The sequence below is a fragment of the Pithys albifrons genome, chromosome 7, assembly GCF_047495875.1.
Source record: "Pithys albifrons albifrons isolate INPA30051 chromosome 7, PitAlb_v1, whole genome shotgun sequence".
NCBI classification, from domain to species: Eukaryota; Metazoa; Chordata; class Aves; order Passeriformes; family Thamnophilidae; genus Pithys; species Pithys albifrons.
Genome location: NC_092464.1, coordinates 24,178,660 through 24,193,805, shown reverse-complemented (window position 1 = coordinate 24,193,805; position 15,146 = coordinate 24,178,660). Strand labels below are relative to the sequence as shown.

Sequence of the window (15,146 nt, the reverse complement as noted above, 5' to 3'; positions counted from 1 at the left end):
TATAGGGGACATACAAGCCCAAGTTAGGGTTCCACAACAAATTCCATGACAGGTCTTCCTTACCTTTGCACACTGCATGTGGTTGCAGCCCTCATTCTTCTGAATGGGCGATTTGCAGTTGGCGCAGGGTTTGGAGTTTGTCAATAACCACAGGCAGTTGGCAGCATCTTCATAGGCCTCGCTCACTCCCACCACTTTTGGAGGGAGACAGGAGGACACACATCATGGGAAAACAGAGAGGTTGTAATTGTACTTGTGTAATTTTTTGTGAAAATCAGATTAGGAAAGATGCATGTTTATCTGTTTCTTGACGAAATATTAAAATTCTTCACTATATATATTTCACACATATATGAATACATTTTAATTATTAAATTTTCTAATTTATGCATATTATATGTAATATTACTACACTTATTATTTCTATAGATTTCCACATATCTATTTCTATACAAAGTTAAATACAGTATATATGACATTCATAATATATAAAAGAGCAAATATTTATATGTGAAAAACATGCACAGTTTCACAAAGTAGGGTATATTTTGTAAACTTTTCTATGCTTTCCAAAATATTTATAACATTATGGAAAGGGTCTGAACTCTGGTAACTCAAGAAGTTAGTATGTATTACTGTTTATATTGAATATTTTTTTAGTGTTGACCAAGAAAATTATCAGCCTGTCCTGTGTAAACCCAACCCTTATTAGGTTTTTTAGTAAATGTTATGTATCACTAAGCCATTTCCTACAAGTTCCTTGCAGTTCACCCTCAACCTTAGTACTATTATCACTTCTTGGCTTGAATTAGATTTAAAGCACAAAAAACTGCATGGAACACTACTCAGAGGAGTAGACTGGGCTAAAAGAATTAAAATTGGACATGATAAATGAAGTTATATTAAGGAATAAATCAACTAATTAATGAAAGAAAGCTTTAAAAGGAAAAGGAGTTTTGGATGCCTTGACTGAACCACACATGTATTTATGGGGAGGAAAGTATTACAAAGAACAGTCTACCATAATGCTGCAGTTAGTGTGAAGCAGCCCCTCATTCAGGGATATTATTTTCTTCCTCTTTTACCCTGTTCAGCCAATGTATGATTTTTTCACTTAGCTAAAACCCAAATCCCTCTAAACCCACAAGATAAAAAAAGCAGCAAAACATCTGCTCCCCTCCCGGCCCCTCATGACTCTTACGTTCTTCTGGTTTCATTTCAGATATTTTCTGTAGCCAGTCCTTCCAGGTTTGGCAGTCACAGGGTTCATGTGCTTCACCAAGACATTCCCTGAAATGAAAGTGTGTACACAATTACCTATAACTTAGAGATTTAGAATTAAAGTTAAAATTGATTCAAGCAAAAGCAAAAAAAAAGAGAACTTATCAAGACAAGCTCAAACTTTAATTAAGTTAGGAAGATAAAATTCATCCAAATAACATTATTTTAAAATACTCTTAGACTACTTTACAAGCATGGATGACCATTATTAATAAAGAATTTAGATGAGACAGGAAAGGAAAGAAGCTTCTTAAAATTACAATCTGAAATAAATCAGCTGGCTTGTAGTTTCATACCTGGGTACTATTTTAGTGCCACAAAAGTGCTAGTATAGTTTCTGTGATAAACAAGATTATCAGATAAACCAGAATACAGTTTATCCAAAATTAGGTAGTTTGCTATAGCTAAAATGCATTTTATGTAGAATTACTTGCACCTGTTCAGTTGTAATAACTAAGCCTTAACTAGATTCAATATTTTCAACTAGAACACTATTGAACCAGCATTAAGTATTTATGGATTTTTACTCCTTCCATCAGAGATGGTGGCTTTAACTTATTTACATGGACACACTGGAGTGTGAGTCTCTTGAGCTTCTCCTGAAGTCACTATGAGCTTTGAGGATGGCCATCACTACTACACGGTGGCAGATACATGGCTTCCAGATGGTGCAGATATGTCAATATGCACTCCAGATTTGTAATTACTCCTTTTTTTTCCCCTGGAATGGCAGCAAATATCCTCAGATATCTGCCACATCAAACAAAACAATTCCAGATGGGCACCAGTGGCATCAGAGCATATGCAAGTTTTCTGCAGATCCAATGGTGAACTGCTGTCTGCGGTGCAGTCAGAAGCTACATCAGTACTCTTCTGATTGCTCTACTCCACATCTCACTAAGGAATGCAGGGACAAAGAAAAGGTTGTGGCATCCGTTTTGAACTTTTTGTCCCCTAGCTAGTCTGCTCACAAAAGAGCTTCAATTCAGCACACAAGGATCTCTGTTTTGGACTTAACATCTTAGCTGGGAGAGACTGTACTGGAATGGATAAGTGGTCTGTAACAAGGCAATCTCAGCTCTGATTGAAAGCTGACACCTTTCACTTCTGTGGGACAGCAGAACACTTAAATCATTGACCTCAGGAGAGGCAAGAGCCTCTCACATAGTATTCGTTACCAGAAAAGACTGAAACTAGCAGAGACTTAACTTTGACAAGTTCTGTTTTGAGTCAAAAGCTGATTAGCCAATCTTTTATGAGGGAGCAGGAGGAGGGAATTGTGTCTTTGATGTTTTCAAATTTGTGGATTTTTAATGAAGTGCAGCCATATCTATATATCTGTATCTAAATGATAGTCACAACAGAGCGTTCAAGAACAACTTCTTATGGAAGTTATTTTGTTAGCCCAAGGATTTGTGCAGTTTTAATGTGTACTACATTTTAATAGCTCAGAATGCTTATTCTGAAAGGGAATTGAATTTTGTGTTCCCACAACAGATTACGTTTTGTTGAAGATGCTGTTAGTGCTGGGTAATGAAAAATGAGTAAATTATAAGGAACTCTGTATTTAAGAGGAAAATTCCTACTTGTACAAAATAAAAAAAGGAAAAAGTAATTGCTCAACTGACTCAGAGAATTTTCTTGCTTTTACGACCAGGAAGGCTGTAGATCTGAAAAAATGCAAGTGATTATCTAGGGGTTGGTTTTCTAATATGTAAATTCTGAAGAATCTCTTGCTAAATGCAGTGTCAGTTGCTATTGCAATGCCTAAGCTGTAGATTACCTGAGTAAAACTTGCAGAACTGACATAAGTATGGAACTGTGGGATGTGCTGATTGAAATTTAAACAGACAAAGCAAGCTCCCTTTAAGCACACAGTACTGATGAAAACAGTCTGAACTGAGAATGCTTTTTCTCCAGAGGAACTCATTCATGCACAGAGGTTTTGTACTGTATGACTAGCATGGTTGTCCTCAGCAAACGGTTCTCATTTAAAGTACTGCAGGATGCTTTGGTTGCTAGCAGAACTTTCTTGCCATTGCTGACACTCTTCACTTTTGTGGAGATGAAAAAAGAGACTTTGAAAAGGCCTTCTTGAACATTTGTTGCTAATCTGAGGTCTTGCAAGGCCTTAACTGTATTTACTTAGGCAGTATCTCCAAGCATCAAAATAAAGAGAATATTTATCATAAAAATTAGGCACTTGCAGGACATTTTCACACCTACAGAACATACTCTTAATGAAGTACATTCAGCCCACGCAAAGGAAGTAGAAGCTGCCAGTGTCTGAAGGACCATGTCAATATGAATGACACTTAAGTGCTCTCAAGCTCCTCCTTCAGGTTAACAGAAAAAATGATTCTCTGTCTGTAATCAGAAGCAAAGGATAAGAGGATGGCACCATTCTGTGGAATAGTACTAAGTTTTGTTATATTCTCACTGGTAAAAAACATTTGTTGGTTTGTTTCCACAGGATTTTTTTCTTTCTGATTTCTCCATCCATTGTGAATAACCTCTTCCCATGAAGTTCTGCTCTCTGACTTTTGTGGTTGTCTAACTATGTCTATTTTCCTCTTTTCTCTTCTTCTCTTTCATTCACATAGGCAAAGAACTAAAATCAGAAGCTTCTTTCATTAAGAGTCTTACGATATTTGGAATCAAGCAGATGATTCACGACGTCCTTGCATCACAGTTTCAATCGAAAAATGAAAAGAAGAATTACTCAGCTTGTCTCAATGTCTATACTTTGGCTGACTCTTTTTGATTTTCTAAGAGGGCAAAGATGTCCCACTACATTAGTCATAAATTGTCAAGTTTGATAATGTCAAGGAACTATGACAGGGCTTTGCTCTGTACTTCAGAAAAATATCCCAAAATTCTTTCACTTTATTGATGCTGTTGTGTCCTTTCCTTGGAATTGCTAAAGATTGGGAATCTGAGGTATATTTTGAAAAAGATCTGGCTTTTTACTCCTTCTTGAGCTAGTATTCATCTTAAGACTCAACGGAAGTTAACATAAAGAAAAAGTGCTGATCCTAAAGTGCAACAGAGATTGGAGTGATCCTGCAAACAGAATAGCTGTGTATGCAGTAAATGGTCCTTCATGGTCCTGTTTAAACTCCAGCTTCTTTGACGTAATTCAACCAAAATTCAGAAAGAGCTAAAAATTGCTGATTTTCTGTACTACAACTCATGTTTCAATTATCCTAAAAGTATCCAGAGCAGACATAAAAATCCTTCCAACAATATCCCACTTCTCCTCTGTCCCCTCAAAACAGAGTATCACAACACTCCATGATATAGTTTTGCATCTAACCAAGCCAGTCATGAATATTGTATTATAAACCTTTCCTGTGCCCCAAATACTGAAATATTTGTGCACATGGGGTTATTACATGGATAGAGGATAGTTTGGTTATATACCCTTCCATACAAAGTTCTGTTGCATGCCCAGTAATGAGTGAGCCTTTTTAATTACTCCCTGAACTACCAGAGACTGTGAGTTTATGCAGATGTAGGGAAGTTTCTAGTACTAACCAGCAGAAAAGATGTCCTTTCCCACAATCTACTGCAGGGGCTTTTAGCATAGGGAAGCTCAGTGTATCTGATCCTGTTGAATTTGATCCTTGTCTTGTTAGCCTTACTGCTCTTTCACAGCCTGGTATAGGACACCATTTAATAGCAGGATTATTTTCAACAAAGGCCTGTGGGGAAAAAAAAAGGAAAATACTTGACCACATAAGATCAGATTTCATCACTGATATAAACCAGTCTGTATTCATAATCTTCCTTTAATGGAACAAAGCCAAAAAGCGTAAGGACAATCTTGTGGCTACAATGATAGACTTCTTAAAATAGTTATAAAAAGGGCATAATTTAATCTCCTTTTTGTTTGTTTTTTTTCAATAATAACAGTACTCCAGACTTACACTAAGAGGTAAATTACTTACATTCCAAACAAAATGTTCAATCTGTGCAAGTCAATTCCTTTGTGATGTGGCTCACAGTGAAGTTCTACTATGCATGTGCTGGCAGTACACTCACTAACAGAACTGACTCTTGCAGATGAAAAGAGTGAAAACTTTACTGATTAAACAAAAATCCCACAATGTAACCCACACACAATGAGCCTGAAATCAGAACTGGACTACTCAGGAATTGACTTCCAATCTTTTTTGGTTAACATAACAGGTCTTGTTTTGTAAAAATTATACCTAATAAATGAGGAGAAAAAGGAACTTCCACTACTTTGCTTCAGATTTATGCTAATCACCAGCCACTTGAAATAGAAGATATAAAAGATTAATCAAATCTGATAATTTAATTTGCATCTTACTGTGTAAGATGTGTGTGTGTGTTGCTCGGCTTCGCGAACGAAGATTTGGGAAGAGCTGTCCCTGACATCCGATCCTGTCAGATCTTGGAAGCTAAGCAGGGTCAGCTCCAGATTAGTACTTGGATGGGAGACCTCCTGGGAAACGCTGGGTGCTGTAGGTTCTAGTCCTGAGGACTTCACTGGCACTGTCCAAGCTCGCTCGGCCGTGGCAGATGAACCTCAGGACTTAAACGGTGGGGCCAGTTCTGCGCACGCTGAGCCTCACCTAAAACTCCACTGCGCAGGCTGGAAGGGCACACCCATGTGGGGACAGCCCTTCCCAAATCTTCGTTCGCGAAGCCGAGCCACACACACACACACACTGTGTAAGACTGTTACTGTGTGTTAAAGAGGCTTGTCACAAAGATATTGTACTGTAAATGAAAAAATATTTCTCTTTCTTGTGCCTTTCCACCACTGATAAAGTATCACATTACTCACAGACTAGTTCATGACTACAACAGCATAAAAGAAAAAATGTGAATGAAAAGATTGCTTTCAAAAACTAGTTGCAGTGATGAAAATAAATACATTAAAAAATATAAATAGGAAAAACTCCAAGCTTTCCCTAGTCCTCCTCTTCCTATGTAAAGCAATCATCTTAAGCACTGGATGGAAGAAATATCAGTAATTCACTTGCACTAATAAATTTTTTAAAAGGCAACAGGTACTATTTTTGAATGTAAACTGTCCCTTAGTAATCCAAAAACTCTTAATAATTTCAGGTCGCAAACACAAACAACTCTGGCTGATTAAAACCTTCATATTACCTATTACAAAAATGAGTTTGATCACATGATTTTATTAATATTGCATTAGGTAACATATTAGGGAAGTATGGCTCTTATGCTTAAGGAATAAAAATAATGTTCCTTTTTTTTCCTCAGTGGTATAGATAACACCAGTATTATGGTAACACAGCCAATAATTCAGTACACATATTTGTTTATTAATTTTTGCTTGGAAAGTTACAGATATATTGCAGCATTTCACACAGAAGCTTGAAGTTACTTTTTATAAAAGGAAATACAGTTCAAGAGTACAAGAATACTTGGATAATTTACCTTAATGTCAAATTGAAGGTATCTTTTGTCCATCTCCTTGGAAACCACACTTTCTATGATGTCTACAGGCACCAGCTGGAAACAATCATATGCTGGGCAAAAAATGTTGTGAGCTTCACCCTCTTGAATTTTCAGATTCAAAAATCTGCCAGAATTTTGTCAGTCAGTATTTGTGAAAAAAAAGTAAAAGTTAAAAGGCTGCTGAGTACTTCATACTAGATTCACAGACATTCACAATAATCAATTTTTAAACAAAAGAATAAGAAGCATCCCCTTCTGCTCAAAATGGCTATAAATTTGATGAATAGCATAAATAAAAAAAAAAAGACTAGTCACGGTCCAAATGCAAGTATCATCAGCAATGTTTAGCCTTAAGTGTTTGTGGTTTCCACCCTTGCCATTCATCAGAGACAGGTCGGCAATGTTTAATTAAACTGAGCATTACTTCTACCTTAAATTAGAAGTGGAACATATAAGTGGTCTACATGTAAGTAGGAAATAATTAATGTGATATGCAAGTAATTTCTACAACTGTGCTAATAAAACCAGGTCTGCTCTTGGACACAAATGTCTAAATGGTGACCTTCGTAACATAAGAATGCAAGACAGAACAAGATCAGAAATCTGCTGGACTTTAACACTTTGCAGTGTCAGTTTAAAAGCTGTAACTTATTTATTAATCTGATATCAAGGATGATACTCGTCTAACTTGAATCACCTAAAAGACAGGCAGCTATTCTAAGGTAGTCACCTGAGATCCTTTAATAGTTAGTTTGAGAGACTTGTCAATTCATCCCATCTTGGATTCGTATCTTAGAACAGGGTAACTCAGTCCTGGCTATGCTCCAAGTAACTTCAAAATGACTGGCTCAGAAAGATGAATTCCACTCTAGATGTGCCACCACAAACACTTGCTTGACACTGAGCTGTGGCTCTGAGTCTGTGGTTCTGAGCTGGACTCTGTGTACTGCACAAACCACGGTACACACAGTCCAGCAACCAAATTAGAAGCACCATGTCAAACCAGTGATCTCTTGGTAACTCATACATTGTTGCATAGATATTTGCAAGGCAAGGGAAGCATGACTACCAATTTTCTTGCTGCTGCAAAGAACTGCCTTTGAAAAGCTCCTGTGAAAAAGGGTGTGCTCTTCCTTAGTACAGGGTGGATGGGCTCACACCCACTGGGCTGATCTGTGGCAGGAATAGCTGTGCTGAAATGACACTGTAACACGACACACTACAGTGGTGCAGTTCAAGTAGTACAGTCTCCCAGATGGGGACCAAGATGAATACAAAGGCACTGCATTCAGATGTAATTATTCCTGGGAAGTATGATTAATACTTCTACTGGCATAATGACGCATGTCTGAGTTTTTTCCTAGCATGACTATTCTGACCTATGCAGTAACAAGACCATTACACTTCTAAGTGCAATCTGCCCCTCAGTTATTAACCCTCAACATAAGAAAGTGTTTTAATTGCTTTTCTGACTTGAATGGATTTATGATGCCTAAGTTTACTGTGCTAAATCAAGATATGGAATTAGGCCTGTACTTAATACAGAAAGGGTAAACCCCAATGCTGCCAACACCACACACACTGAACAAATCAAGAGTAGGCTTATTTATTTACACACAGGCTTCAAACATTTGCTTAAGAGTTTTGCTGAGTCAGGACAAAACCAAACATCATATAAGCCTAAAACAATTGGTAACAGTTGTTTGAGTGACAATTAAAATATTGGCTAGGTTCATACCAGCAACAATTTGAAACCCAAACAGTGCTTTAACATTAGCTGTTTATGGTCTCTGTTCTTTCCTCTTCAAAATGGCAGGTATCAAAGTTTCTCAAATGATAGAAAAGCACATGTACTCACGCCTCCCAGCAGGCTCTGCAGAAGTCGTGTCCACAAGGCATGTCCACTGGGTCTTCAAACACAGAAATATTACACATACAAATGTCACACTGTAGATGAAAAAAATGCTTCTGATTAAGAAATAAACTAAAGCCTTTCATATTGTTAGCAGAAAAAGGTATGTTGGAAAGTCTCAGCAAAAATTCAAAGAAGTGCAAAGAAGGGGAAAAATCTAACTCTAATCAGAAAAAACTGAGTTATTTAAGCTCTAGAAACAGAAACGGGAAGGATTAGGTTTCTATACCTCCCTATCCAAACAGCGTAATTTGGGCTGCCTTTCTTATTGTTTCCTTGAGCTCAGGAAATGCTTCACCCAGCAGAGTGCTGAGATCTGAGAGTCAAAACTCTAAGTACCAAAGGGACCTGAATTCTTCATCAGCTCCACAGACAGCCAGGAATGAGTCTGGACATGACAGAGGCTAAAAGAAATATTTAGCATCTTACACATCAGGGCCAAATCAAGGTGGAACAGCTTGGGAGTGCAGCAGCAGCAAATATTTTAAGTAATATCTACATAATATTTTTTTAAAAGACTTTGATATTTTCAATCAAAATAAGGAATAAGTTACACTACAAATATACCAACAGAAGATACCACTGCTGAATTTTATAGAAGTAGGTACTAAATCAAAAATAACATTGAATATTGAGACCCTTACTCTGGAAACATTTAAAGCATAGGGATGAAACCAGTCATTGCTTGTGGTTTTGTGTGAAAATAAATATTAATGTTCTTCAAGGAACACAAATGGATTTTTCTTTTCACTGGAACAAAGATTCCATGAAAATTTACTTCAGCTTTCAATACACTTGATATTACACACACACGGGACATTTTCAGAAAGTTAGCCTGTGGTTTGTCACTCTACAAGCACTTCTCTCACAGCCAAAACAAAATCAAACCAAAAGAAGTTGGCCTTTAAAAGGCAAAACTCGGTGAAGGTATTTAGTGTTGCTTTAGTCAGTTCTGCTTATTTTCTTGCCAAAATTAAATATTTTAAAAGTTGACAATACCTCAAAAATTGTTCACTGTTAAACTTATAAAAGCTTTAAATTTTGTTCAAATGTAACTTTAAAATAAGGACTATCATGAAGCCCAGAGTTCAAGATATCAATTAAGAACATTTACTGGCACAGTTTTAATTATAAGACAGGATGAAAATGCAAAATCTGAAATGGAGCTTTATGGCTTGTGCTTTTATCTATTTCTTTTAGTTTTCATTTTCCTGCCAAAATGAGAGGCCAAAAAAAAAGTAGTATTTCATCAAAAGCATTCTGAAAATAGTTTTGATAGATCTGATAGTTTAGATAGGATTTTTAAGCAAACAGGAAGAACTAAATATAAACTCTGAATTTGGATTTAGACGCACTAGATATAGAACAGCAATCATTATTCAAACCTGCATTTCTGGCTTATGGACCATCAATGCAAGACAAAACACACAATGAAAAACTGAAGACATAAAATAGTCCATTAAAAATTTTATGTAGAAAATATTCATGAACAATACTTAACTGCTAATGTAAATATATGTACAATAATCATATTCCTCTGAAATAGCTTTTTTCCAGCATTTTACAATTAAATGGAACAAGACATTTCTATGCAGGAATGCAAGATCTTAATTTTAATATGAGATTTAGGGATGACCCATTTGCAAGACTGCATGTAATATTCTAGAAAAATGCTTAGGTCATGGAGCAAAAGTTTTATAATGCTGCAGCTGCAGATTATTAAAAAGAGAACCCTGTCTTCCAAAAGAGCCACACTCATTTTAATGAAAGGCGCTTTCATATTTCAAATTTGCAATAGCCTTATAGACTGCCCAGAGCAGCCCACATGTAGTAAAAGTAATTACAAGCTTACAGTACACTGGTGGGCTGACATTTCAAAATGCAGACAAAGAGAATTCTGTTTTCTAAAGAAAAAAATTTTCAAAAGGCAGAGTTCACAGAACTGAGCACGTTCAGGGAAACAGATACAATGAAAGTGAACATCTTGATGAGTTGAGAAGTTCAAAAGAGCTAAATGCTCTGATGTAACTGTAGCTGGCTCAGATCAGTTTGTGAGTGACAAGCAAGGTAAGAAGAGAACGCTTTATGTGAGCCAGAGGCTCAACTGTTTTAGTGTACAGAATGCTTAAGGTGTCAACTTCTCTATTCACCTCTTTTGGAAAGAGAAACACTTTACACCTTTACAAAGGAATTTTCTGAATAGGAGGACTGTCTACACAACTGTCTACACAGGTGCTCTGTGTTTAGAAGTCAGTTGCTTTACCCTGCTAGTTTCAGATCTATTTATAAACTTACCACAGCTGTGTCCAAGTCTCCTGGTGAGGGGCTGATTTCATCAGGGGAAGTGACAGAAGAGCGAGTGGTGCGTGGTGTTCGTGGAGAGGGGAGTGTATCCCAGGCATTGTACCCACTCGGAGGGGGAGTTGGCATCTGCACCCCCGAACGCTGGCAGCAATTCTCTGGGTTACACATCCACGCTTCAAGCAACTTCTCCCTGTCCCAGTCTCCAATAAATACAGATACAGGAGATTATGCCACTGATAATGCTTAAAATATATTTTGTAACTGCACCCTCAAAAGAATATATAAGCACTAAGCTAAAAATTTTTAAAAAAAGTATGATGAAGTGTGAGTGAGTGGAACTTTAGACATTTAGAGAACACATTCCAAAACAATACATAATGCAATATATTTTTGTAAATAACTGCATCACAAGCATCTTCTTTCCCTGTTGCATCACTCCTAAAATTACTTTTGTTATTTATATACAGCAATTGTAGTAGCTAAGAGACTCAACAGGAAACACAGAGAGATGAAAATATAATGGTCCTCACACCACAGAATTTTCAATATATTTCCTTTCTGTGAAAAAAGAAATTACTGTTCAATATGGATTCACTTTTATTTATTGTGGGGTTTTTTGCAAAAAAAAGATGAAGCCATGAAATAAAGTAAGAAGAACTAAGATCCAAACTAGATTACAAAAAGATTTGTGACCTAATGAGTTTCTAGTCTTTATATATATGCATGTCAGTGATGTGCTTCTGGAAAAAGGGTAATAAATTTCATATATTCTTACTACATTTTATTCTATAATTAAGTGTTAATCAATGCTTTAGTTTTATTCATAATTAACACTGCTCATTTATATACAAAAAAAGAACTAGTGAAACAAAATGTATTATATATTAATATCTTAAAACTAAATCAAATCTTTCTTCACAATTGTTTGAAATGTTTTCTGTTTCTGATTTGTAGGATTAATTCTAAAGATAACATACAAATAGTGTTTTTTTCTATCAAAAATACTCAAAAGTTCTCAATTAAATATACAACTATCAAATTCCTATATGGATTTGAATATAAAACCATCAGCACTATGCACAGATCAGACAAACTTGAATTTGATAAAGAAAGGGAAATTTCCCAATGTTTTTGCTATCACTTTAGATAAATATAATAAAGCTTGTGGGTTTTTTTAAATGTTAGGTAAAGATTGTTAAAAATTTTCTTGATGTTCTTTGATTGTGCTGTATCTTTAAAATTAGCAAGGGTTAAGACACACTACTGAATGGATCCACTGTGTTCTCTTAACCAACTTCTGAGTTTTAGTAAAACACAAAGTCTATCTGTTGAATTGCCTCTCTTTTATCCTGAAATCAACTGCTGTATAATGAACTAGGAAAGAAATGGAGACAATGTTGAAAAAACACTTGTAGAATAACTGTTATTTATTTTCATGACTGCCATAATAACATGTTTTTATCTTGGTTCTAATTCTACATACTTGTCATACAGTTATACAATAAAAAAAGCAAAGATTGTTGGAGTTAATATTACATTATCTGTAAACTATTAAACTTACTACATAAGAATGGTCTTTCCAAGAATTTGAAACATGCTTTTCTTACACAAAAGGTGAATTAAGATTTCACATTATTCATTTAAGAGTTTCAGGATTTAATGCAGAAACCATTACAATTTGATGTTTCCCAATTGTCTAAACCTTTGTAAAAACCTCAGTTATTCCTTTTGCTAAGCTGAAGCAATGCAGCTACAGCCAAAATAGTTGACTTTCTCATGACTTGCTGTCTGAGCTTCTTTCTGCACACTGGCCAATTGCATTAAGTTACTCCTACATCGCTAATGCAGCATCAGTAGAATGACCTTTCCAACACAGTCTGATTTCTTCTCAGCTTTCAATTCCTGCTTGCTGGATGCTGCAGACATTTCTCCACAGTTTACATCAACCTCACTGATTTTGGACTTATCGTAGAATGAACTGAGAGTCTGAACAGTATTGCCATAATTCTACTATTCAAAGTATCTGCACAGGTTATGGAGCCTACTCAGTCAAATATTTATAATTTTTAGCCTTAATGAGACTGAGAATACAACATAGCATTCAAACACTGTACATATTATAAATACAAGAATTAAATCAATAATCAACATTACAAAATATATGCAAAGAATATGCCTTAAGTATGATCAAACTGGCACAAGTTCATGTTGACTAAATTCAATGTTAAAAGGAACACAAATGCCAGCTATGGAAAATAATGCAAAAGAGATGAATTGCAGGTACCACAACTCTTCATGAAAGTATACCAAAAATTGTGGGTTTAAAATAAGGTCTTATTTCACTTTTCTCTTTCCCATTGATTTTCACAAGGAGCCCACAAAAATACCAGGCTATGAAAGCTTAATCCAGCAACATGGTGATGAGCTTGCAAACCATTAACTGCCTGACTCGTTCCTTTGGCATAAAGTAACAATGCAGATGCTTCAGTAAGCCTAAGTTTTGAATCACTGAATCAAAGCCTAAAGCTTACACTGAGTGTCAGAGATACTTTTGTCTGGAGCAAACACACTGAATTCAGTACATGACATTTCTGACAACCCCAATTTTATTTCAGTGAAATTAAACTAGTTACAGATATGCCCAGGGAAGAGTATATCCTGCATTATAAGAATAACTATAAAAATCCTTCAAAGGACATACAGACATGTGATTTAAACCCCAAGGCAATTTCCAACTATTTATTACAATGATCAGACTGCTTTTATTGCAACAAAAAATAAATTTAAAAATTCGATCCAGTTCTATACACAAACATAGTGGCAGAAAACCAATCGTCTGACAAAAATAGGTTTTTGATGGATTTGACTTTTTTGACATATAAAACCATGGAAGTTTTACTTCAGTGTCTCTCACTTAGACTGCACAGCTCTGTTTCTTCGCATTGCTAAAGTTAAATGTTTTCCATCATAATTCCTAGATTGAATCACTTTCCTATCAGCTTTCCTGTCTGCCTCAATGCTTTTTGACATACTGCACTTGTACTTCCCTTTGAAGTACTGTGTGGTCTGTTTGGTCTGTTTCCTGCTTTTGTTTGTGCATTATTTCTCTTTTATTTGGAAATAAATGACAAACATACAACTGCAACTTTTGATTTTGCTGAAAACAATTTCTTTAAGGTTTTGCATTACCGTGTGCACGAAGTAGAGCTTCTGCAGTAAAGAGTGGGGCCTGGAGCATGTCAGCAGATTCCACGATCAGCATATCCTTAAGCCTTCGCAGGTCTTGAAGTCTTAGCCCCTCATATGGCTTTGAGAGGAAGAAAGACAACTTAGATCTAGTATTTTCCCCAGTTAGTCTCTAATGCAGTATTAAAATGAAAGCATTCAAAGCACTGTTACCAAACTCCATCTCAACCAAGAGTCAGTATGTGACAAAATTTATTCAGGGTGTGCATCAATGACCATGCAAAGCTATATGGGAACATTGTCATTTTGCAATATTTATGGCATGAACTTTGTACATTTCAAAATATAAAAGCAGTATCTCTAGAATTCTTCATTATAGCTGAGGCCATGTTCAAATGACAAGCTAGCCTAACGCTGACTCTCTTAAAAAACCTTGGATTGTCACAAAAAGGGGGGAAAAACCAGAAGGGAGTACACAAAGGCAGAACATTTCTATGCAAAATCCTCAACTCCAGGCTGACCCTTTTTGACTAGCGAATATTTAGAACACATGGGAAAACTGCCCTGGTATGTGAGATGGACAGCTGTACAGTTCCTTGTAACTATCAACTCCTTAAGCTGGTTTTGCTCAGCACCCACCTCGAACAGTCACGAGGCAGTATCTTCTCTTGCTTTTGAAAAGCCTGTTCGAGTGGTCTTTCATTTGTCACACCCACATTTGTAAGTTTCTTATTCTCTTAACTGTGCTGGTGCACATGCCAGCAAAGCCATGGTGTAAATATAATGATAAAAATTATTCAGCTTAAATAAAACAATTACATATTACCACTCTTTAAATCTTTTTCTTCTTTTAAGGCAAAACATTGCTGTGATTCAGCTGACAACACAGCCATTCAAATGGTTCTACCTGTATAACCAAAGGAGTGGTAAACTGCAATTGTAGCAGGAAATGCTGCAGTCTTTTAAAGTTTTTCTCCCAAGAGAGAAAATATAATTTCAAACT

At 36.1% G+C, this 15,146-nt stretch overlaps 1 protein-coding gene across 3 annotated transcripts in view; it reads right to left on the bottom strand.

Annotated features, from left to right (window-relative positions):
- ANKIB1 (ankyrin repeat and IBR domain containing 1) overlaps positions 1–15,146 on the bottom strand; it is an 80,410-nt gene that overhangs the window by 13,942 nt on the left and 51,322 nt on the right. For all 3 annotated transcript variants that reach the window (XM_071560688.1, XM_071560686.1, XM_071560689.1), the window contains exons 5-11: positions 14,147–14,264; positions 10,949–11,157; positions 8,600–8,688; positions 6,721–6,865; positions 4,819–4,985; positions 1,202–1,290; positions 64–194 (exon numbers count right to left, since the gene is read on the bottom strand). In XM_071560688.1, the coding sequence (XP_071416789.1) occupies positions 64–194; positions 1,202–1,290; positions 4,819–4,985; positions 6,721–6,865; positions 8,600–8,688; positions 10,949–11,157; positions 14,147–14,264 (948 nt within the window). The remainder of the gene's footprint in view (positions 1–63; positions 195–1,201; positions 1,291–4,818; positions 4,986–6,720; positions 6,866–8,599; positions 8,689–10,948; positions 11,158–14,146; positions 14,265–15,146) is intronic.